This window comes from Sapajus apella, unplaced genomic scaffold (assembly GCF_009761245.1).
Source record: "Sapajus apella isolate SASKATOON/1434 unplaced genomic scaffold, GSC_monkey_1.0 scaffold123, whole genome shotgun sequence".
NCBI lineage: Eukaryota > Metazoa > Chordata > Mammalia > Primates > Cebidae > Sapajus > Sapajus apella.
The window spans coordinates 2,754,918-2,777,281 of NW_022437063.1; the positions used below are offsets into that span (position 1 = coordinate 2,754,918).

At 54.3% G+C, this 22,364-nt stretch overlaps 1 protein-coding gene across 2 annotated transcripts in view; it reads left to right on the plus strand.

Annotated features, from left to right (window-relative positions):
* FBLN1 (fibulin 1) overlaps nt 1-22,364 on the plus strand; it is an 88,214-nt gene that overhangs the window by 57,560 nt on the left and 8,290 nt on the right. For both annotated transcript variants that reach the window (XM_032261458.1, XM_032261460.1), the window contains 2 exons: nt 4,920-5,062; nt 7,085-7,216. In XM_032261458.1, coding sequence (XP_032117349.1) covers nt 4,920-5,062; nt 7,085-7,216 — 275 coding nt within the window. The remainder of the gene's footprint in view (nt 1-4,919; nt 5,063-7,084; nt 7,217-22,364) is intronic.

A 22,364-nucleotide genomic window follows, 5' to 3' on the forward strand; every position in this document is an offset into this window, starting at 1 on the left:
GTGTCTCTTCTGTAGGGGAATGTGTCTCTTCTGTAGGGAGTGTCTCTTCTGTAGGGGAATGACTTGTTCTGGTGGTTGGTGGTCATTGGTGTTTTTTGGCTTGTAGCTACATCACTGCAGTCTCTGCTACACATGACCTTGTGTGTCTTAGCCCTCTTGTAAGCATATTGGTCATCTTGGGTCACGGGCCAACCCTACTCTAATGTGACCTCATCTTAACTAATTACATCTGCACTGACCGTGGTTCCTGATAAGGTCGCATTCTGAGGTACTGTGGATGGAACTTTCACATCTTTCTTGGAAGGACATAGAGCAAGCCGTGAAACCCATACAAAGTGTTAGGGCCTGAATTTTGTCCCTCCCAAGTTAACATGTTGAATTTCTCATCCCCAATGCCTCTGAGCATGACTGTATTTGGATATAGGAACTTTAAAGAGGTAATTAAGGAAAAAGTGAGAGCATATGAATGGGCCCTAATCCAATTCAACAGGAGTTCTTATAAGAAGAGATTAGGGGCCAGGTGTGGTGGCTCATGCCTGTAATCCCAGCAATTTTAGAGGCCAAGGCAGGCAGATCAGGAGGTCAAGAGTTCAAGACCAACTTGGCCAACATGGTGAAACCCCATCTCTACTAAGAATACAAAAAGTAGCCGGGCATGAGGGTGTGTGTCTGTAATCCCAGCTACTCGGGAGGCTGAGGCAGGAGAATCACATGAACCTGGGAGTTGGAGGTTACAGTGAGCTGAGATCGTGCCACTGGACTCTAGCCAGGGTGACAGAGCAAGACTCTGCCTCCAAAAACAGAGGATAGGACATAGGACATGAACATGAACAGAGGGAAGAGCATGTGATGACACAGTGAGAAGTCAGACTTTTACAAGGCAAGGAGAGAGGGCTCAGAAGGAACCAAACTGCCAACACCTTGATCTTGGACTTCCAGCCCCCAGAACCATGAGACAATCCATTCCTGTTGGTTAAGCACCCAGTCTGTGGTATTTTGTTATGGCAGCACTAGCAAACAAATGCACAGTTATTATAAGCAAAAAAGAGAAAAAGAGAGAACGATATCCCTCTGTGTAATGAGAGCACACCAGAACGACATGCCCAGAATAAATGAAAATTCTAATATTCTATCTTGAAAGAAACCAAAAGTGTTAAGAAAATGAGCAAAACATAGAAGAAAAATGGGTCCGGGCACAGTGGCTCATGCCTGGAATCCCAGCACTTTGAGTGTCTGTGGCAGGCGGATCACCTGAAATCAGGAGTTTGAGACCAACCTGGCCAACGTGGTGAAACCTTGTCTCTACTAAGAATACAAAAATTAGCAGGGTGCGGTGGCAAGCACCTGTAATCCCAGCTACTTGGGAGGCCGAGGCAGGAGAATTGCTTGAACCCGGGAGGCAGAGGTTGCAGTGAGCCAAGATTGCACCACTGCACTCCAGCCTGGGTAACAGAGCAAGACTCTGTCTCAAAAAAAAAAAAAAAAAAAGAAAAAGAAAAGAAAAGTGGAAGTCAGAATTAGAAACTGAGAAATGAAGTAATAGACCAAAGAAACAAAAAGTTGCCGGGTGCGGTGGCTCATGCCTGTAATCCCAGCACTTTGGGAGGCCGAGGCAGGTGGATCACGAGGTCAAGAGATCGAGACCATCCTGGTCAACACGGTGAAACCCTGTCTCTACTAAAAATACAAAACATTAGCTGGGCATGGTGGTGCGTGCCTGTAATCCCAGCTACTCAGGAGGCGGAGGCAGGAGAATTGCCTGAACCCAGGAGGCGGAGGTTGCGGTGAGCTGAGATCGCGCCATTGCACTCCAGCCTGGGTAATGAGCGAAACTCCATCTCAAAAAAAAAAGAATCAAAAAGTTAAAAATTTCAGACATAAAGACTAAACTAGAAGGAACACAAAAGTGAATAAAAATAAACAGAGAAATAGAAGTTGAAAAGAATAAAAAGTTATAAAAATCAAGAAAGAAAGAAGAGATGAAAGGCTTGAAGAAAAAGTGACAAATATTCAAAATTTATGAGAAGATTTGACATTTAGATGACAGGACTCCTTGCAGAAGATGCTGAAAACAAGGGGGCAAGTACTATAAAGGTCTCAGAAAAACTTCCCATAAATACAAGAGATTTGAAATTTCACATTGAAAAAATACACAGCATACCTGAGAACATCAACAAGAACAGCCGACACCAAGACACATTTTTGTGAAATTATTGTACTTTAAAGAAAAGGAGGAAGACTGGGCATGGTGGCTCACGGCTATAATCCTAGCACTTTGGGAGGCCGAGGTGGGCAGATCACAAGGTCAAGAGTTCGAGACCAGCTTGGCCAACATGGTGAAACCCCATCTCTACTAAAACTACAAAAATTAGCTGGACATGGTGGTGTGTGTCTGTAATCCCATCTACTCAAGAAGCTAAGGCAGGAGAATTGCTTGAACCTGGGAGGCAGAGGTTGCAGTGAGCCAAGATCATGCCATTGTACTCCAGACTGGGCAATAGAAAAGGAGGAAAAGATAAACTATGAACACTTAGACAAAAACAGTAAGTGACTTGTAAGAGAAAAAACTATGTTCTCATCGGACTCTTTGACAGCAATACTTTATGCTAAAAGAAAATAATTAGGGACACTCAAGGAAAGGTAAGCCCAGAATTTTATACCTAGCAAAACTGACTTTCATGTACAAAGAGCACAAACTATGCAAGCATTAAACCATGCAAGCATTAAACATAGTCACTTATAGAACTACAATTAAATGACTGTTATAAGAAAAAGAGTACAGTATGAATTACTGTATAGCTCAGACAATGTTGACATAGCACATTTATTTTTAAATTGTGAGCAGAATAGGCAGAGCATATCAATTATTTTAGATAATTATGTTAGTCATGGTAACTTTAGAATCGTTATCCTGGGACTACTGTGTAGGTAATGTGGGATAATGATGGGATACTCTATGTCCTTGAGGACCAGGATTCTGATGTGGAAGAAAGAATATTCCTTTGTAATATGGAAGAGATTAATTAAAAACTATGTGGTCCTTGTTTTGAATTGGATATCAGTAGGAACTCTTGGTGTATATTATTTTTTGAATGTACACTGAAGATGCCTAGAAACAATGACCAACCCAGTAGCACTGAGCCTCCCTAGTATCCAGACTGTTGTCTTAATAAGTCATTTCTCATTAAAAAACAAAAACAGAAATACAAATCCAGAACTTCTTAGAGTAATGGCTGATTGCAGGTCTTGGGCAGTAAAAGTGTAAAATGAGGCTGGATCATCTTGTCACATCAGATTGCAAGAAAGCTGTGAAAGATGGCTGGATGCAGTGGCTCACGCTTGTAATCCCAGCACTTTGGGAGGCCGAAGAGGGTGGATCACAAGGTCAGGAGTTCAAGACCAGCGGGGCCAACAAATGAAACCCCATCTCTACTGAAAATACAAAAATTAGCTGGGTGTGGTGGCAGGCGCTTATAATCCCAGCTACTTGGGAGGCTGAGGCAGGAGAATCACTTGAACCCGGGAGGTGGAGGTTGCAGTGAGCCAAATTTGCACCACAGCACTCTAGCCTGGGCAACAGAGCCAGACTCCACCTCAAAAAAAAAAAAAAAAAAAAAAGAAAAAGAAAAAAAGAAAGGAATGGAGAAGAAATCTGTAGATTAAAATGGGCTTACAAGGCAGAGCAAAAACTTGCTCATGGACGAGTCTAAATGATCGTGTCTAGAGATGCACACTTATGTGGTAAAACTATAAGAAACCCAAGTAGGGCATTGCTGTTGGACTCAGGTTGGGGTTACTTTTGGGATGCAGGAGGGGTTGACCTCTGCCTGGGAGATGCAGGGCCTCTGAGAGCTGGCCACGTTCTCTTTCTTGACCTGGGTGGTGATTATAATCACCACCTTAGAGTAAGTCCTTAAACTATACTTTCATTTTGTGTAGTTTTGCGTCTGTGTTTTACTTTATGATCAAGAGGCTTTAAAAATCCGAGTCATGGCACCAAGAAAAATGTAAATTAAAAAAAAAAAAAATCTTCCTAGTGGCCAGGCACGGTAGCTCATGCCTGTGACCCCAGTGCTTTGGGAGGCTGAGGCGGGCGGATCGTGAGGTCGGGAGTTTGAGACCAGCCTGGCCAACATGGTGGAACCCCGCCTCCACTAACAATACAAAAATTAGCCGGGCATGGTGGCACATGACTGTAATCCCAGCTACTCAGGAGGCTGAGGCAGGAGAATCACTTGAACCCAGGAGGCGGAGGTTGCAGTGAGCTGAGATCGCACCACTGCACTCCAGCCTGGGCAACAGAGCAAGCCTCCATCTTAAAAAAAATAAAAAATCTATCTAGCACAGTAGCGGGAACCCAGACCTCCGATAGACGTTAGCCTCTTCTCCCGCCTCCCTGTTGCGTGGCGATGTGGAATTGACTTCCCTGTGCTGGGCACCGAGCTTGGCACTCTGTATCCGCTCCTTCGTTTACTATCCTGCTGCCCAACCTCACTGTGGGCTCTGAGAAGGTGGGACCATGTGTTCCTTGTTCACTGTGGTGTCCCTAGCACCTGGCACCTGGCACTCAAAACATATTTGTTGGGCAAGTGAACCTGTGACTATATTTTACAGTTGTAGATATTGATGCTCAGTTCGTGCAGCTGATAAATTTCCAACCTGTGCTTATCCACAGCCAGGGCAGGTGGAAGCCGGAGGGTGTCTATGGCGTTTAGGTCCCAGTCCAGTTTGCAGGAAGGGCCACGAAGGCTCCCCACAGAGCAGCCAGGCTACAGAGACCACTGTCGCTTTCTGACGGAGCCGTCTCTGGGACAGAGGCCCCTGGCCTGGCCACCTGCTCCTCCTCCCTGTACCTCGGGCCCTGTGGGAGCTGCTGTCCCCGCTCTCCCGTCAGCCTCGCATGCTGTGGTTCCCCGCAGGCTGCGCCAAGAGAAGACAGACACGGTCCGCTGCATCAAGTCTTGCCGTCCCAACGATGTCACGTGCGTGTTCGACCCGGTGCACACCATCTCCCACACGGTCGTCTCGCTGCCCACCTTCCGCGAGTTCAACCGACCCGAAGGTGAGTGGAAGGGCGTGGGGGTCCCAGGGTCCCCTGGGGCCTCCCTGGGCTTCAGCTGAGGGCTTGGCCTGCAGGAGCCATTCCTTGTAAGATGTGTCCCGGGCTTTGAAATGCAGAGCGTTCTTTGCCTCTGTGTCCCCCCCACTCCCACCCTGCACAGCAGCCTGTGACCCATTCTCGGCTGTCCATTCAGGGTGTCTTCTTATGGGTAACTGTCATTCTGCAGAGAGCCATTAAGCGCTGATTCTGTGACCAGCGCTGGAGAATCAGGGAGGGCTTCTGTGAGGAAGTGATGGCCAGGCTGGGGCCTGAGTGGTGAGGTATTCAAGTGAAAGGGGGGAAGGGCAGAGGAGGGTGCCCAGTGGATCAGGACAGGGCCGGGGGGTCTGGAGGTAGTGGGGCAGTGCCGGCATTTCAGGAACTGAGCCAAGGTTTTCTGTTGGAGCGGTAGAGGCTTGGCAAGAGGTGGGCCGGAAGGATAAGAGGAGGCTAAAATCGGAGTTGGGGCTTCAACCCCCAGGCTCTGGGGGAACCACTGGAAGGTTGCAATGGACGAGCTTTGCGCATAGAAACATCATCCTGGGAGCCCTCCATGGCTAGGAACGGGCTTTTGTGGACCCAGGGCCAGGTGAACTGGAGGGGCTGGGATGGAAGCAGGAGCTCAGGTGTCACCCACTCAGTGCTCCCACACCCCAGCCTGGCTCTCTAGGAAGCTCCCGGCATGCAGTGTAGACATGTGTAGCCTGCCATCACTGCACCGTTTCTCTGGAGCAGGGCCGGGGCTGTGTGCTCCCAAGCCTGGCAGAGAGCTGTGGATGCAGCACGGCGCTGTTCACCTCGCTTCTGGCCCGTGCGGCCCGCGTGCCTGGTCCCCAGCCACCCCCGCCCTCTGGGGAATCTCCATCCTCCGCCTGCAGAGAAGCTTGCCATGATGAGTTCATTCAGCAGCTGTGGACAGAGCCCCTCTGTGTCAGGCTCTGGGGACATGGTGATAAGGAGTCCTCCCGCTCTCTCAGGGGAGGCATACAACTGAGCCACCCGTGAGGACACCAGTGTTTACACCATGACACGGCCATGCAGAAGGGGTAGGGGGAAGGAGAGGCTCCCCCAGCACATGGTTGCCCAAGGAGTGGTCCTCAGTCCCAGCCCCTCTAAGCTTGCTCCTCCTGAAAAGGAACCACGCTGAATTGTCACAGGGTGGCACAGACTTGGGTCAGAGAAAATAACTAACTGGTATTTGCCTTTTGCAAAATGATGGGGTTTCACCAAACCACATAGAAATCCTTCCCAAATCCCCTGGGGCTGGTTTTGCGGCCTCTCCGGCCAGTGCTGATGTGAGTGTTGGTTATCTCAGGGAGCTGGGTGCCACTGGGACACCTGCTAGCCGCTTGGGCCCGGGAAACCCAGACCCTGACCCTGAGTGCTGAAAGGACCTTTCCTGGGTCCCTGCCAGCTGCTTGCCTCACCTTACAGATGAGGAAACTGAGGCCTAGAGACAGGACTCCCCCCAAGACAGCCCAGAGCCAGGGCTGACCCGTGGCACTGTCTGACCTGGGAGATGGACACAGCCCCCAGTCCCCAGACAGCCCAGGCCACCCTCAGCAGTGGCCCCTGACCCGCGGTGCTGTAGATGGGAGAGGAGCCCACTCCTCTGGCCTTTCTGCTCTCTCCTTCTGTCCCCTCACTCACCTCCCTCCTCCTGTCCTCACCTTTATGAGTATTCACAGTGACTGAGGGCTTCTCACCAGCCCTGCCTCTGAGGAGTTCTGTGACCCCCAGGAAGATCCGAAATCTCTCCTGACTGCAGTTTCCCCACTGATAAAAAGGGATAGGCTATGATACAGGAAGGTCCAGGCCCCGACCCCTCCCCGCATGGGGAACTCTGGCTTCACTGATGTTGCCTCCTGAAAGGGCCCTGGGTTAGGTCTTCATTCCCCGAGGGTGAGTTCCTGGGCCTGAGCTGGGGCTGGGGCTGGGGCTGGGGCCAAGCTGCGCTGAGCCTTCTGTGCCATGCCTCCGCAGAGATCATCTTCCTCCGTGCCATCACGCCACCACACCCTGCCAGCCAGGCTAACATCATCTTCGACATAACAGAAGGGAACCTGCGGGACTCCTTTGACATCATCAAGCGCTACATGGACGGCATGACCGTGGGTGAGTGGCCGGGAACTTCAGGTCTATCCCGGCACCCTTCCTCCACCCCAAACCCTCTCTGGCCCGGCCCAGCTCCCATCTGGGTCCCCTCCCCAAATCCAAGCCCACCCAACCTTCAGGGCCCAGTGCCAAAGCCACCACAGCCCCCAGTCAGTCTCCACTGGAGGAGCAGCCAGAGTCGGGAGCCTGGCTTGGGATCCAACCCTAGCTGTGCCACCCGGTCTCTGGGAGACCCCTCTGGGTCTCCGTCTCCCTGCCCATAAAATGGGTGTCTTCCATAGAGCCCTGCCTCTCACACCATGAATTTCAAATGATACCACCCAAGAAAAGCGCTTATCCCAGGACTGGCACAGTCCCACGGTTGGTGGGAGCTAATAAGAGTTTTTTTTTTTTTTTTTTTTTGAGACGGAGTTTCGCTCTTGTTACCCAGGCTGGAGTGCAATGGCGCGATCTCGGCTCACCGCAACCTCCGCCTCCTGGGTTCAGGCAATTCTCCTGCCTCAGCCTCCTGAGTAGCTGGGATTACAGGCACGTGCCACCATGCCCAGCTAACTTTTTGTAGTTTTAGTAGAGACGGGGTTTCACCATGTTGACCAGGATGGTCTCGATCTCTTGACCTCGTGATCCACCCGCCTCGGCCTCCCAAAGTGCTGGGATTACAGGCTTGAGCCACCGCGCCCGGCCCAAGAGTTTTATTTTCGGGGTGCAGTGGGAGGGATAGCAAAGCAGGAATCAGAGGACCTGAGCTCTGGTCTCAGCCTCGGAACTAGCTGGATTCGCCTGTGGCCTTGAGTGGTGGTCGGCCCCTCCCGACGCATCAGTTGAGTGCTCAGCCCGTCTGAATGGGGAGCTCACTCAGCTTTCTCCCTGGAGATCAGGGTTTGGGGAGCATGAAGGGGCACTTGGGCATGAGGGGACTGTGGAGGTCCTGTTGGTGGGTGCAGGCCGGGGAAGTTGTTTACAGGCTGGGGCAGAGCCTGCCATGGCTAGGAACTTTAATGACAGCCTGCTCGTCTGAAAAGACACCGAGGCCCACTCTACTCTGCACACTTGCTTCTGTCATTCATAGCTCCGCTCCTGAACTGTCACATTTTAAAAGATTTACATTCGTGGGAAATGAAAACGGTGGCATCTTCCATTTTGGACTTGGATTTATGCTCCGAACACTTTCATAGCAGCTGAGCAACCGATGGACAGTCCCTGCCTTCCCCTGGGCCTCAGTTTCTCCATTGTGAACTGGGAGGAGTGGGCTTCACAGTCCCTTAGGCGCTGGATTCCGGGAGGTCCTAATCAGAACCGGCGACCGGGCAGTGTGCGCTGCGCAGAGCGTGTTGGTGCACGGCCTCCAGGGGGTGCTGTTGGACCTTGGAAGCTGAGTCCTGGCCGCCCAAACCGGGCGGTTAAACTGGCAGCTGGGGAAGGGGAATCGTTATTCCCCTGTTGCCCAAGAGCCATTTATAGCAACTTTACAAGCTTTTAAATGGGTTTGCATGTTGTAAACACGACTGGGTCACTGGGGGGCTCCTCACCCCAGCCTCCTCCTGCACTAGCTGGCAGCAGGAATAATTAGTTAATTACAATTAATGGCACTTAGCCCTCCGGTGATTCCAAGAGAAGGCACGTGGTTTGATTGTCTGACATTGTGAAACTTGCCGCTTGCCCTTGAGTCACTCCCCACTCTGGGCCTCAGTTTCCCCCACTGCGAGTGGGTGGGGTGTGCACCCTGACGCTGGCCCACAGCTGCCCCCCACCCCCAGGGGCCAGTCCTGTGCTTGATGCTAGGCCTGCAGGTGTGGCTAGGACAGAGCCCTCAGGTGATTCCCAGGTCTTGGAAGGATAGGAGTTTGGAATCCTAGACCCTTCCGATTCACGTCCTCATTCTTTCTGCTTCTGAACTCTTCCTGAGTCGCTACCTGTGCCTGAGCCTGGGCTGAACCTTGCAGATGCAGAGATGGATAAATGCCACATAGTCCCCGAGGGCTTTGCACCTCAGCAGCGGGGGAGATGCCACCCCATAACCAGATCATCAAAATACGATGCTGAAATGGGCGTGGGTGCGTGGAGACAGGCCTCGATGACCTGTGGGGTCTCTGGGGGGGGTCTCCTGGCAGGTTTCATGTCTTTATTTCCCACCTAAATCCTTCCTGGGGTGACCCAAGCCAAGAGGTTGGGCAGCTGCTGGGCCTAGAACCAGCGCCCACCAGCGCCTTTCTCTGGCTGCACCTGCTCCAGACAGAACCAACTGGGAGTGTCTGTTCTCAGCTTCCTATCCACTGGGGCAGAAAATCCTGGCATGTCAGAGCCTGAGGCCTCCTAGAGACCATCTCTTCAAACTCCTTCTTCTGCAGGAGGGGAAACTGAGGCCCAGAGGGGCGAGGGGGCTTCCCAGTCTTCTCACAGTGACTCAGGGACACCGTGGGCAATGGAATGGGGTGCCAGGGTGTGAGGGAGGATCGCAGGTGCCGTCCTGGCAGCGGGCTTCTGGGAATGGAATGTGGATGAGGCCACAAGGACCCAGCGGCTTCCCTCAGCACAGTTGGTCACGGGTGCCCTGGTCTTTGGAATTCTGGGCTGGGGCTTCGTGCAGGGGGGACCCAGCCTGGCCCTTGGAATCATCATGCCCATAGCCCCGTGTGCCAGGGAGGCCCCCGCCTTGTCTGTGTGTCAGTCTGTGTGCAGGATGCCCCACCCAGCTGGGCTCCTGGAGTTGACCTGGTACCCATTCATCTCAGATGGAGGACTGAGACCAGGGCAAGGCCCGCATGTTGGGACCTAGGCTGCGCTGCCGGTTGGCTGCTGTCTCTATGCCTACCACGGCTGATCTTATTTCTCTGTCTGGGATATCTTCCCTGGGCTTTCATATCCCCACTTCCTTCTTTCTCCTCTTCTGTCCAAAATAACATCCGTATGCCTGGGAGCTCCCTGCCCCACCAGGGTCAGCCATGCCAGCACCCGGCCCCTGGCCTGCCTACCTGGCAATGGATGGTTCTGCCGCTGGACTCCAGCCCAAGCCTGAAGCAGCCCTGGAAACGTGGGGTTGAGCTCACCGGCTCCTTGCTGTCGCCTGGCACCTTCACCCTCGCATTCTCCCGTCCTCAGACACTGCCAGCGCTGGGTCAGGATTGTCTCCCTCGGGCAAAGGAGGAGGCTAAGTTAAATGACCTCCTGAGACTGTGCAACTGAAAAACCGCAGAGCCTGGGGTGTTTCCAGACGTGTTTTCAGCAGAGCAGTTCTGGCTTCAACCAGTGACTTAGACAGAAACCCTTGATGGCGGGTGGAGAGGAAGAAAGCGGTTTCCGGGACTGCTGCTCCCGGCGGGGGCGTGGGAGGCTTCTGACCTTCCGGGGAAGCCCCAGCAGCTCCGTGCTATGTGTGGCACATGGCAGGGAACACCGCCTACTCACGACAGTGCTCACTGAACACTGCCTGCTCTAGGCCATGCCCTGTGTGGGCACTGGGCACCTAATCAGGAGGGCTGCCTGGAGGAGGCGAGGCCCAAGCTGAGCCTCCTTGCATGTGAGGGAGTGACGCTTAGCACTTGTGATGACCAGGAGCCAGGGTTTCACCGTCGCCAGGACCCTGTGACACGCTGGGATTAGCTCCTCTAACAAAGGAGAGAGCGAGGGCCAGAGAGGGCAAGAGACTTACTTACCCGTGGCCACTCGGAGCTGGGGCCAGAGCGGGCCTGGGGCCCAGTCTTCCCCAAACACCACACTGTCCCCACCCCAGCCGGACCCCAGGGTTGACTGGTGCTGCCTTGAGCAAAGTTGCTGTGAGTTTGGGTGTCCCAGAAAAGCAGTCAGCGCAGAAGCGCCCGGGGCTTGCCGTGTTTGGTGCGTTTGGTCCTCCAGCGCCAGAAGAAGAGGGAGAAATACTAAGAACTTGCAGGAGCTGGGTCTTCCTCTGATGCAGCCTTTAAAGGCTCATTCTTAGGGGGGACCAAGGAGCCCGCAGCGGGGCCCGCCGTTGCCTTTGTAAAGCCCCCTTGCATTCCTCTTTAACCGGCTGTCAAGGAAAAATGAAGAATGCATTTTCGCCCTGTGCAAAAATGCTCCATTAATGCCTGAGGGATTCTCGGGCCACGACAAAACTCCCCTTCTCCAACTGTGGATTCATTCTCAGCTCTGCGGGCTGCACAGGCTGTGACCGGGGTGCTCTGGGAGGGATCTTTCAGGTAGTATCTCCTGAGTGATGACGAATGGAAGAGCCCTGGCTGCAGCAGGGGTGTGCTGTGTGTCATCAGCATGCGGATGAGACAGAAAGATAGCCTGGGGCTGCCCCAGCTCCCTGGGCCGCTGGGCTGGGCTGTCTGAGCCTCAGACTTCCCCTCTGACCTCCCCTCCAGCCTCCCCTCTGACCTCCCCTCCAGCCTCCCGGCCACCACTTTCTTTTAAGTCTCAGCCCAGCCACCGCTGTTTGGCTCACTCCACCCAGCCTCAAGACACAGCATGTGTGTGACCGCTTCCAAGAAGCCTCCCCTGACCGGTCCGTGGCCATGTCTGTATGATAGGAGGGGCTGGCCCACAAGAAGGCCCTCCCTGTTTCTCCAGGGAGGGAAATCTGCACGCTATGAGGCTTGGTTGTGGCCACATTTCTGTTAAAACCCTGCCAATGCTGAGAGGAGCCGCAGAGCCTGCAGGGGAAGTCATTCGTCGGCCTACGGGCGAATTTCGCATGTGGACCTCCTGACCCTTGGGCCTGCTGGGTTTCGGGGGGCTACCGAGTTGTCCTCATAGTTTTTTGCAGGCCAGCCCCTCCTGTCACACGGATATGACCATGGGGCAGTCAAGGGAGGCTGACACTCAAACTCACAGCCACATCTATGGCTGGCCTGTGACACAGTGAGAGGCAGGAAGCCGGGCGGGGAGGACACCACATGCGGTTTGGGGCTCCTGGAGCATCCAGGGTGCAGGGAGGCTGGAGGAGGCTGCAGGGCCAGGCCTCAGTGGGTGCTGTCCTGGGGCCATGGGAGCCGTGGGAGGTCTGTGCTGTCCCCTAGGAGCTTTGTGCTCCCGACGGAGTTTCCAGATCCTGCTACTTTATTGAGCCCATGGGGCCTCCTGCAGTTTGAGGTTGCAGTTGAGGTTGTACCCATTCAGCAGCTAAGAAGACTGAGGCCGGAGGAGCTAAGCCTCTAGGATCTCCCAGCCAGGAAGTGTTCAAGTTGGGGCTTAGACCTGAACAGCCCAGCTCCAGGACTCCCTATCCCCATGGCCTGTGTTAAGCCCTGGTTATTTTTTCTGGTCTACACCAGCTAGTATCTACACTGGCTGGCATCTGTCAGCAGTGGCTGTGCCTGAGTCCCAGCCATAGAGGATAAGTTGTGAAGCGCCTCCTTTGAAACAGTCACAGTGCTCCTGGCCATGGGGTCTTGGGTCCTGGGCCACCCCTTGATGAGGAAGGACTTCCCTGTATACCCAGGTAACCAAAAGGTGAGGTTCACATGTCACCATGCTGCAGAATGGCGGGGTCCTGAGGGTCTCTCTGCGGCTCTTTACCTGCTCACACAGGTGACACCAGGCTGCTCCCTGGGACCCCCAGAACTGCCTCCTTTCCAGGAGTCCTCCCAGCTTCAATGATTCCCAGCGGCAGCCACAGCTGCATCCCCTGAAGATAGGCGCTGGGGCTGGCTGCAGTTTAGGGAGGCTGTTTCTAGGCTGGGGCAGGATCTTCGCGGCTGGGAATGGGTTTCCGTGGCAACCTACCCATCTTAGAAGACACCCAGACCTCATCCACTCTGCAGGCCTGTTTCTGGGCAAGCCGTCTGCTCTGATGGAGTGCGTGTGTGGCTGGGTGTGCAGTGTGTGTATGTGTCGGTGCATGTGAGCAGTGAGTGCATATCCACATGATTTGATCTCTGAGAGTTTTAATTTTTTAATTTTTTTTGAGGCAGAGTCTTGCTCTGTCACCCAGGCTGGAGTGCAGTGTCATGATCTTGGCTCACTGCAACCTCCGCCTCCCTCCCGGGTTCAAGCGATTCTCCTGCCTCAGCCTTCCGAGTAGGTAGGACTACCGGTGTGCGCCACCACGCCAGGCTAATTTTTGTATTTTTTAATAGAAACAGCGTTTCACCTTATTGGACAGGCTGGTCTCAAACTCATGACCTCGTTATCAGCCCTCCTCAGTCTCCCAAAGTGCTGGGATTACAAGCATGAATCGCTATGCCCAGCCGGTCTCAGAGATGTTTTATACCCTCTGGCCTGGAGAAAGGACAGTCCTGTAGGATCAAGACCAGACCGTGTGTCCCCAGCCCAAGCCTGCCCTGGGCCCAGGGACAGTGTTTGGAGACTTTGCTGGCAGTTTTGTGTTGGAGTCACCTGGTGCCTCCCCTGTACGTTCACCCATCCTGTGCCCAGAGGCCCTTCACAAGCGCCATGTGCCGGTAGATCCCTGAGCAGCCTGGTGGGACGGCCACCCTGGGGCTGGTATCGCCGTTTATGGAAGAAGAAAAAGGAAGTGCTGGTCCAGGGTCCCACAGCCGGAGAGTTGGAACTGCACTTCCCAGGCAGGTCCTGAAGTCAGTCAGCTCTCTGTTGCCCCCCAAGCCCCTCAGCCCCCCAGGCAGCTCTGTGGGTTCAGCTGCCGCAGGGTTCCCCAGAGAAGCTGAAGGGTCTGGATCCTCAGCTCCTGGCAGGGGCAGGGCCGGCCATGCAGCATGGCAGCGGTGAAGTCCACGTGAATGAAGAGTGGACAACCAGCCGCTCGCCTTAGACACGGTCACCTTGACCACATTTAGGAAGGAAATGCCGTCATGGCAGCCTCTGCATCTCATTCGTGTAATTTGATGAAACGATGTGTGTGAAAGCTCCTGGCATGGCTGGCACACAGTGGGTGCGCAGGATGTAATACTAATGGAAACCTAAATGTTCTGTAAATGTCAGTTCTTCCTCATTTGGCCTTGCTGTCTAGAGAGACACTTGAGAGTGGCTATACATTCTAGCTGTGATCAGGAAGGAAGCTAGGGGTTTGGTTTTGGTTTGTTTTGGTTTGGTTTGTTTGTTTTTTGAGACAAAGTCTTATTCTGTCGCCCAGGCTGGAGTGCAGTGGCGCGATCTCAGCTCACCGCAACCTCCGCCTCCTGGGTTCAAGCGATTCTCCTGCCTCAGCCTCCTGAGTAGCTGGGATTACAGGCACCTGCCACCACACCTGGCCAATTTTTATATTTTTAGTAGAGACGGGGTTTCACCATGCTGGCCAAGCTGGTCTCAAACTCCTACCCTTGTGATCCGCCTGCCTTGGCCTCCCAAAGTGCTGGGATGACAGGTGTGAGCCACCACACCCAGCCAGAAGCTAGGTTTTCATGTGCCAGTCAGGTGAGACGCAGAGAAGACAGCGCAGTAAACATAGGAAGTAACAGAAGCAGTGTCATTCACAGGTCCTTCATTCACAGGTCCGCAGAGAGGTGGGCAGCACCCCTCGCAGGGTCAATGGGAAGGCAAGGGGAAGGGGAAGCACCTGCAGAATGAGAGAGAGAGAGAGAGAGAGAAGACCTGTGGAACCAAAGCCTTTGCTGGGGCCCAGAGCATTGTCCAGGCAGGTTTCCCTTGAGGAATTCTATTTGGGGGTCTTGGAGCAGGCAGGAGTTCCCTGAGGTCATGCGGCGACTGAAGGGAATCATTGCTGCCTAGACCTGCACGGTCCCCATAGGTGTGGGGGTCTGTGGGTTGTATCCAGCTGCCCCATGAGGCGGGGACCCCCAGGGGGTGGTGGTGTAAGGCGGACATCTGGGTCAACCACCTTGAGGACCTGGGAGCAGGTGGAGAACCGGAACCCGCGGCAAGGGTGACTGAGCCCTGCTCTGGTGTGAGAGTTCAACGCAGGCTCAGAACGCATGCCGAGGCAACGTAGGACGAGAAGCCTGCACAACACCCAGGCCTTTCCGTGAAAGTAAACTTGACAGCCGCTTTCCCACACTGTCTGTGCTAAGTCGTGGGAGCCTCCGAGCTTGGCCGGTGTGTCAACACGCCCCTGCCGCCCTCACACCCCCTCTTAAAGGGAACGACCACGGTCTATGTTTTGAAATCACATTTTAAATTCCATCTGTGGGTGTATGAGGATCATTACCCAATTTCAAGTTTACTGTCTGAAGAATGGCAGTGGCTTGGGTGGCCCCTTTCAGGCAGAGCGTGACTGAGTCTGCGTGGCCGCGGCAAACGGCTCTGGGCTTGCGGCTTTGTCCTGTGTTTCCAGCTGTGTGACTTTAGGCAAGTTTCATAACTGTCTGAGCCTCCGCTTTCTTCTCAGCAGAATTGCCACAGTAATATTTGCCTTGCAGGGTTATCAGGACCGAGGTTTGTGCGTATTTTAACGTAAGAGTGGTCTAGCGTGGGGCATACATGAACCGCTGGGAGGAAGCAGTTTGGAACTGGCGGGCTGGTGGGAGCCCAGAGCCTCCTCAGGGGACAACAGGCCAGAGCAAGGATCATGGGACAGGGCCGGTACCGTTCAGCCCAGAGTGGCTCCAACTACCTGGGACCTGTTTAACAGGCAGCTCTGACAGTGGAGGGCGGGTGAGGCTGGCCTCCCGTGTCCTGTCATCCTCGAGCTGTCTAATTCGTTCAGCAAGAACATCCTGGGATACTGATGCATCCCCAGTGCATGTGGGGTACTGCCAGGCCCTGCGCTGGGTACTGGAGAATAAATCTACATCCAAGCTACACATCCTGCTTTTAAGAAGCTCCTCATCCTGCCAGAGTTCGCACAGCTGAAAGTGCTTGTGGTTTAGGAGTTGGTGTGGTTCGTGTCTCCGAGGGAGAGAGGAGTGGTTTGTGGCAAGGCTGCTATGTACAGTTGAATGTGCTGTGCACTGCAAAATCTAGGGAGCACCATTCACCGCTTAGTCTATTTGCAGTGCACAACCTGCTCAACCGTACGCAGCAGCCCTGGTACCAGGGCTTGTGAATGAAGGTATCTACCCAGCTGTACCTCTCCCCCTGGCCAGGCAAGGCCTCAGTCAAGGCTTGAGACCATCCAGTGTCCCAGCCACAGGGCTCAGATCACCTCGTTAAAATTATTACTCTTAAGGGGTTAACTGTGCGCCGCTGACCGTGTCCTGCAGCCCATGTAGAGAGTTTGACCCGGGATCAGTACACATTACAAATGAGATTCAGAAATTCCACCTAAAAACAACAGCGCAGCCGTCCCTGCCTGACGATGAGTGATTGCCCTGTCCTGGCTTTCACGGCAAATCCCAGGGATTAGGCTCTTTCTTTTCTCCGGGAGGCACAGCCCTGTCACCCCTGGGGCCACACCCTGGCCGGCAGCCAAGTTGTTTCCCAGGGCACTGGGTCCGGCCTCCTCCGGGCTGGGATCAGCTGCGGCCTGACTCCATCTTGAGCTGGGGGTGTTGTCCCGGGTGGTGGAGGGTGGGCGGGGAGGGTTTCTCAGAGACCGGGAGATGGAAAGAGAACATATACCTTTTCTGCTTCCTGTGTCGTGACCCCAGGGGGCAGAGATGGGTCTGCGGCGTCCGGCCCTGTGCCCTGAGTGACTGCACGTAGCCCCTCTGCAGCAGCTGCTGTTACCCTCCAGAGCGCCTTGAGCATGAGCTTATCAGCCCCCAATTCCCCAGATACCAAAACGCTCAGAAGTCACCCCCCGTCATGAAGCTGGTATCTCCCTGCAGCGGCTCCTAGGCTCAGGCCAGACTCCTCGGAGGGCTTGATAGCATTTAATGGGGCACAGCCTCTGCTTTTGACCTCCCTGAATGAGACACATAGGGGGTCCCTGGGGAGCAGTCCCGGAAACCTCCCTGCTGTGGGTGGCCCCCAGCCTCACATCTGCAGGGTCACCATGGACGGGACTGACGTGGCCTCAGGGGGAGGGTGGAAGGAAGCCAGACTTGAGACGCCTGCCTTGCACATAGGCAGTGGTGCTCGTCAAGGTTTGGTCTGGAAGACTGCACCTGGTGGGCATCTGAAAATTCCCACCCCCCTGTGCCTGCCTGGTCCCCATGGACACATGCCTGAGCCGTCGGGGACCACCAATCGCAGGGGCAAGAAGACACAGACGCACGCTGAGCAGGTGAAAGGTGTGGGGGTAAGCAGGTGTTTTGGAAGGAGTAGGGAGGGCCTGGAATGGGGCCACATGGGAAGCAAGTGTATCCCCTTCACTCTAGGGTCAGCCCGAGGGCCCAGGCAGGGTGGGGTCCCAGCAATACCCATTGGTGGGAGACATCAGGCCATCCACAGCACCGGGAGCCGCAGGCAGGTCTGGGCCAGGCCACGTGGACAGGGCCTTGGGACAGTGCAGGGACAGAGGTCCCTACTGTGGGACCTTGATGTGCCGCCATTCTCATGAGCTTCTGGGGGACTCCTGTGAGGGACGTGGGCTGCATCTCAGACCTGTGGATACCCCTCCTCCCAGATGTTGTCACTGGGCTGTGAGGTCCATGAGCATGTCACAGAGCCCAGCTAGAACATCTCCCCTCTTAGCAGTGCGCGTGCGCGTCACGGTGAGCTGTGCCTGGCCGCTGGTTCCTGATGCCGGAAGGCACGGACCCACTCCCCATGCCCACAGCCTGTGTTGCTGTGACTGCTGTGTTCTGTGCCCCGCTTTTCACACCCATCCCTGCTCCCTGGGCATAGAGGCATCCTCAGCTTAGAGCTTCTCATCTGCCTCGTCTGCTCCTACCCTCCGGAAAAAAGAATATACGAGGTAGGGAATTTGTGCTTGTCTGCCAGTTGTGGGGCTGGCCCCCCGGGGTCCCAGCGCTCAGGGACGCCAGGGCTCTAGGCTGGAGGGAAGCACCCAGACCTGCTCACCGGCCCTCGGGCTCTGCCGCTTGCATCTTAGTCCTTCCTCTTCCTCCCACTCTGCTTCAGCCACTCCAGCACATGCCTCAGATCCCAAACGCTCCATGGCCTCTCCTCTCCTGGACTGTAGCCATGACTTTCACCTCCCCCTCCTCTTGGTGAACTCCTATTCATCCCTCAAAGCCCTCCTCTTGGATGCCCTCCACTCATTCCACATGCAGAGTGTGCAGCTCCTTCTTTTGTGCTCCTGCGGCCCAGGATGAGCCCTGTTTCCAAAATCTCCTCATACTCATTCTCCCAGCGAAAAATGTGTGCCTCCCCGGGGGCGGGCCCTGCTCTGAGGAATGCAGCAGTGACTAAGGCAGACATGGATGCCTGCCTCATACACTTTTTATTCCAGAGGTCGGAGCAGATGAGAAACAAGCATAACATATACACAGTCAGATGGTGGTGAGGGCTGTGCAGAACGGGGGAGGGGGGAGGGGGGAGGGGGGAGTGGGAGGCGGGGCGCAGCATGGCAGTACAGCTTTAAATCTGGTGGTCGGTGATGTGTCAGACTCAGGAGCTGAGGAAGTGACCTATACAGAGATCTGGAGGAGGAAGGCTGCGGGCAGAGGGAATAGCAGAGTGCTGGAGTGGCCTGGCCTGGGGAAATCCTTCTAGAAAGTCTGCTGTGAACAAGAGCAGAGAAATGCTTGTCCCAGCGGGAGGGAAGCACCAGCAGTGTGGCACTGGGAGTTTTTTTGCTTGACTTTCAATTCCACCAAACAATTCCTAGACGGAAGAGCCTGCAGGGGTCCATTCATGCAAGGCTACCCACTGTCACCCTGTTTGTCCTTGTTTCTTACACACAGAACAGATGCACCCATTAGGGGGTCACCCAAACCCAGCCCTCCGCAGGTGCCCTTAACTGGCTGCAGGATCCCACACACCTGCTGATTTCCAGAGTCACCAAGGGGTTAAAAGTAGCCTGGAGCAGCCTCTTATTCTCCAGAGCGTCCCTCAGGAATGACTTGTGACCCTCTTAGGTGCCTGGTCTGCACCTTCTGAAAAGCTCTTAATATCACTGGGCACATTCATAAATTATGCTTGTTTTAAAAAATTAAATGTTTTAACCAAACAGCAGTAGAGGCATAGTGTGCAAAATTAGGGGAAAAAAAACAGAGAATGATGATGATAGGAATATTTTGGCAGCTTCTCCTGACCATCTTTAAATCTGCGAAAGAGCCTCAGTGCCTGCCATTACCCGGCCAGCACGGGGGAGTATGTTGGGTGTTTCCAGCAGGACTCTGCTAGGAACGTCCCATCTGTGGCCCGGGCTAGAACCCCAGCTGTCACAGTCCTCAAATTAACAGCAAGCCCTCTGTGGCCCTTGCGGCGTGCCAGGCACTCTTCTGAGCATATATATATATACGTTACTTGTTCCTCACAGCAACCCTACAGATCATTATTCCCATTTCCCAGATGAGGAAACTGAGGCACACAGGAAATTCCAGGCTCAGGTGACATGACTTAAGAATGCAACACATTGGCCAGGCGCAGTGGTTCACGCTTGTAATTCCAGCACTTTGGGAGGCCTAGGCGGGCAGATCACCTGAGATCAGGAGGTCGGGACCAGCTTGACCAACATGGAGAAACCCCCTCTCCACTAAAAAAAAAAATACAAAAATTAGCCGGGCGTGGTGGTGTGTGCCTGTAGTCCCAGCTACTCGGGAGGCTGAGGCAGGAGAATTGCCTGAACTTGGGAGGCAGAGGTTGCAGTGAGCCGAGATCGTGCCACTGCACTCCAGCCTGGTAACAGAGCAAGACTCCATTAAGAAAGAGAGAGAGAGAGAGAGAAAGAGAGAGAGAGAGAGAAAGAAAGAGAGAGAGCGAGAGAGAGAGAGAGAGGAGGAGGGTGGGTCAGTGTTTGCCGAGCTTGGGTTGGAATTGCCCATCTGGGAGGGGCGTCTGGAGAGACTGGGGTAGACTGACAAGCTTGGGTTTGGAGTCAAGGAGGACCCCAGCAGGTAGGTGGCTGGAGGCTGAGGTCTATGCAGAGGGAGGGGAAGTGATTTCTTTTTATTTATTATTTATTTGAGACAGAGTCTTGCACTGTCGCCCGGGCTGAAGTGCAATGGCACGATCTCGGCTCATTGCAACCTCCGCCTCCCAGGTTCACGCGATTCTCCTGCCTCAGCCCCCCAAGTAGCTGGGATTACAGGTGCGCACCACCACACCCGGCTATTTTTTGTAGTTTTAGTTGAGACGGGGTTTCACGATGTTGGCCAGACTGGTCTTGAACTCCTGACCTCATGATCCACCCACCTCAGCCTCCCAAAGTGCTGGGATTACAGGTGTGTGCCACCACACCCGGCCTAATTTCTATCTGTCCAATCTCAGTCACCTGTTCATTTCTCCTGAAAGGAGGGGCATCACGAGGCAGATCCTTCTGGAACACTCCCAGACCTTGTCTTCCTTTGTCAAGGCTGCTGAGCTTGGTGGAAGGGGCAGTGGCCCAGGGTCTGGGCTCCAGTTCGGGTTTGCTGCTTGCTGGATGTGTGACTGTCAGCGACTCACGTAACCGCACAGAGCCAAACTCTCTCCCCTGCGAGCCCCCGCTGCCTGCGTCTGCCATGAGGGGAGAGACAGTCGATGTGAGCGAGCTCTGTGATGGCGAAGCGTTGCAGAAACGTTAGCTCCACGTCACAGGCGAAGGCTGAAGAGCGTCAGTCCAAAGCTGACATTTCCCTTCATTTTTCTCCGCAAGGGGAAAGGTGCACTCTGGGACTCTTGTTCAGCTACCTGCAGCTGTCCCCTCCAAACTGTCTGATTTGGCTCACGGGAGAGCTGAGGAAGGAGCACATTTATAACAATCAAGAAATACGGCTGATGAGTTCTGCTGAGACATGTTGACTGACACTTGGTATTTTAAATATGTAGCCCAGACACGCGTCCCCCTCGCTTCCCGGCTTGCACGGCCAGCAGAGAAGGCCAGGTTTTGGGAGCTCGGTCCCTTCAGCTGCACCACCCACTCCTGGTGTGAGTGCCCTGTCCTTCCTGTCTGCTGTGACACAGCTAAGGGCAGGCCAGTCGGAGGAAGGAGACGCAGTGGGATGGGAAGAGCTGGGCTCTGAGGTCAGTCCCAGCCAGACGACAACCTGGGGCCCTGTTGGCTCCGTGATCTGGAAGGTGCTCCTCTCAGAGCCTCATTTTTCTCCCCAGGAAAAGGAGGGCGACCATGTCTCCTCTCTAACCGCGATGGGAACTGAAGGCGGCCGTGGGTACATAGGGACCTCTGACTCCAGCCATGTCCGCTGCTGCGTGGCCTGTTTCTAGCCCATGCGCACTCTAGCTGGTGGCTTTGTGAGTTCTGATAGCACTTCCACGTGTTTGTCTGTTTTTTTCTTTTTGAGACAGTCTCGCTCGCTCGCCCAGGTTGGAGTGCAGTGGCGTGATCTCGGCTCCCTGCAACCTCCGCCTCCCAGCTTCAGGTGATTCTCCTGCCTCAACCTCCCAAGTAGCTGGGATTACAGGTGCCCACAACCATGCCCAGCTAATTTTTGTATTTTTAGTAGAGGCAGGGTTTCACCCTGTTGGCCAGGCTGGTCTCAAACTCCTGACCTTAGGCGACCCAGCGGCCTCAGCCTCCCAGAGTGCTGGGATGACAGGCATGAGCCACTGCCCCTGGCCCCCCGTGTGCCGGAAGTTCCCTCTTTGCTGTCGGTCTGTGCCACTTGTCCTCGCCTGCAGGGACTGTGATGCCTCTGGGGTGAGTTTACCAGGGCCTGGGGATTGTTTGCTTCTTTTCAGCTGCCTGCGGTGCTTGTGATGGGCAAGCCTCCCTGGGTCTCCTCTGAGCTCCCAGCCTCTCTATTCCAGCACCTTGTCCACACAGGCCCACACTTCCCTCCCTTTCTGCTCACGGCCGGCCCCACGTGGTGGCCACCAAGGCCAGACAGGGAGGCCTGGCTCTCACTTGTTGCCCCTGCCCCTTCCAGGCAGTTGCCATCTGAAATCCTGACCTTGGGCTCTTTGTTCATTCTTTCCCAATACTTTCATTTGTGGGCGATGATTTTCGCCTTTACAAACTGTGCCTGATGCTTCCATCTTTAGTTCATCTATTCATGCAATAAGCATTTACTGAGTGCCTTCCATGCATCAGGCAGAGTAGGACCAAGGGCTTCCCGTGTTCCAAGGACCAGGGACAGAAGAGTGGGCGAGAAAGACAGGGGCCTTGGCGTCGGCCCTGCGTGGTAGTGGGGAAACAGACCGTCAGCAAGAGAATAAATGACTCCAGAATCTGATTTCAGGGAGGGATAGCTTCTTAGCTTCTTACCCTTTTTATGACGTTGACATGCTGCTTTCAAAGTCCCACCTGCACTTTTTCTTTTTTCTTTTTTTTTTTTTTTTT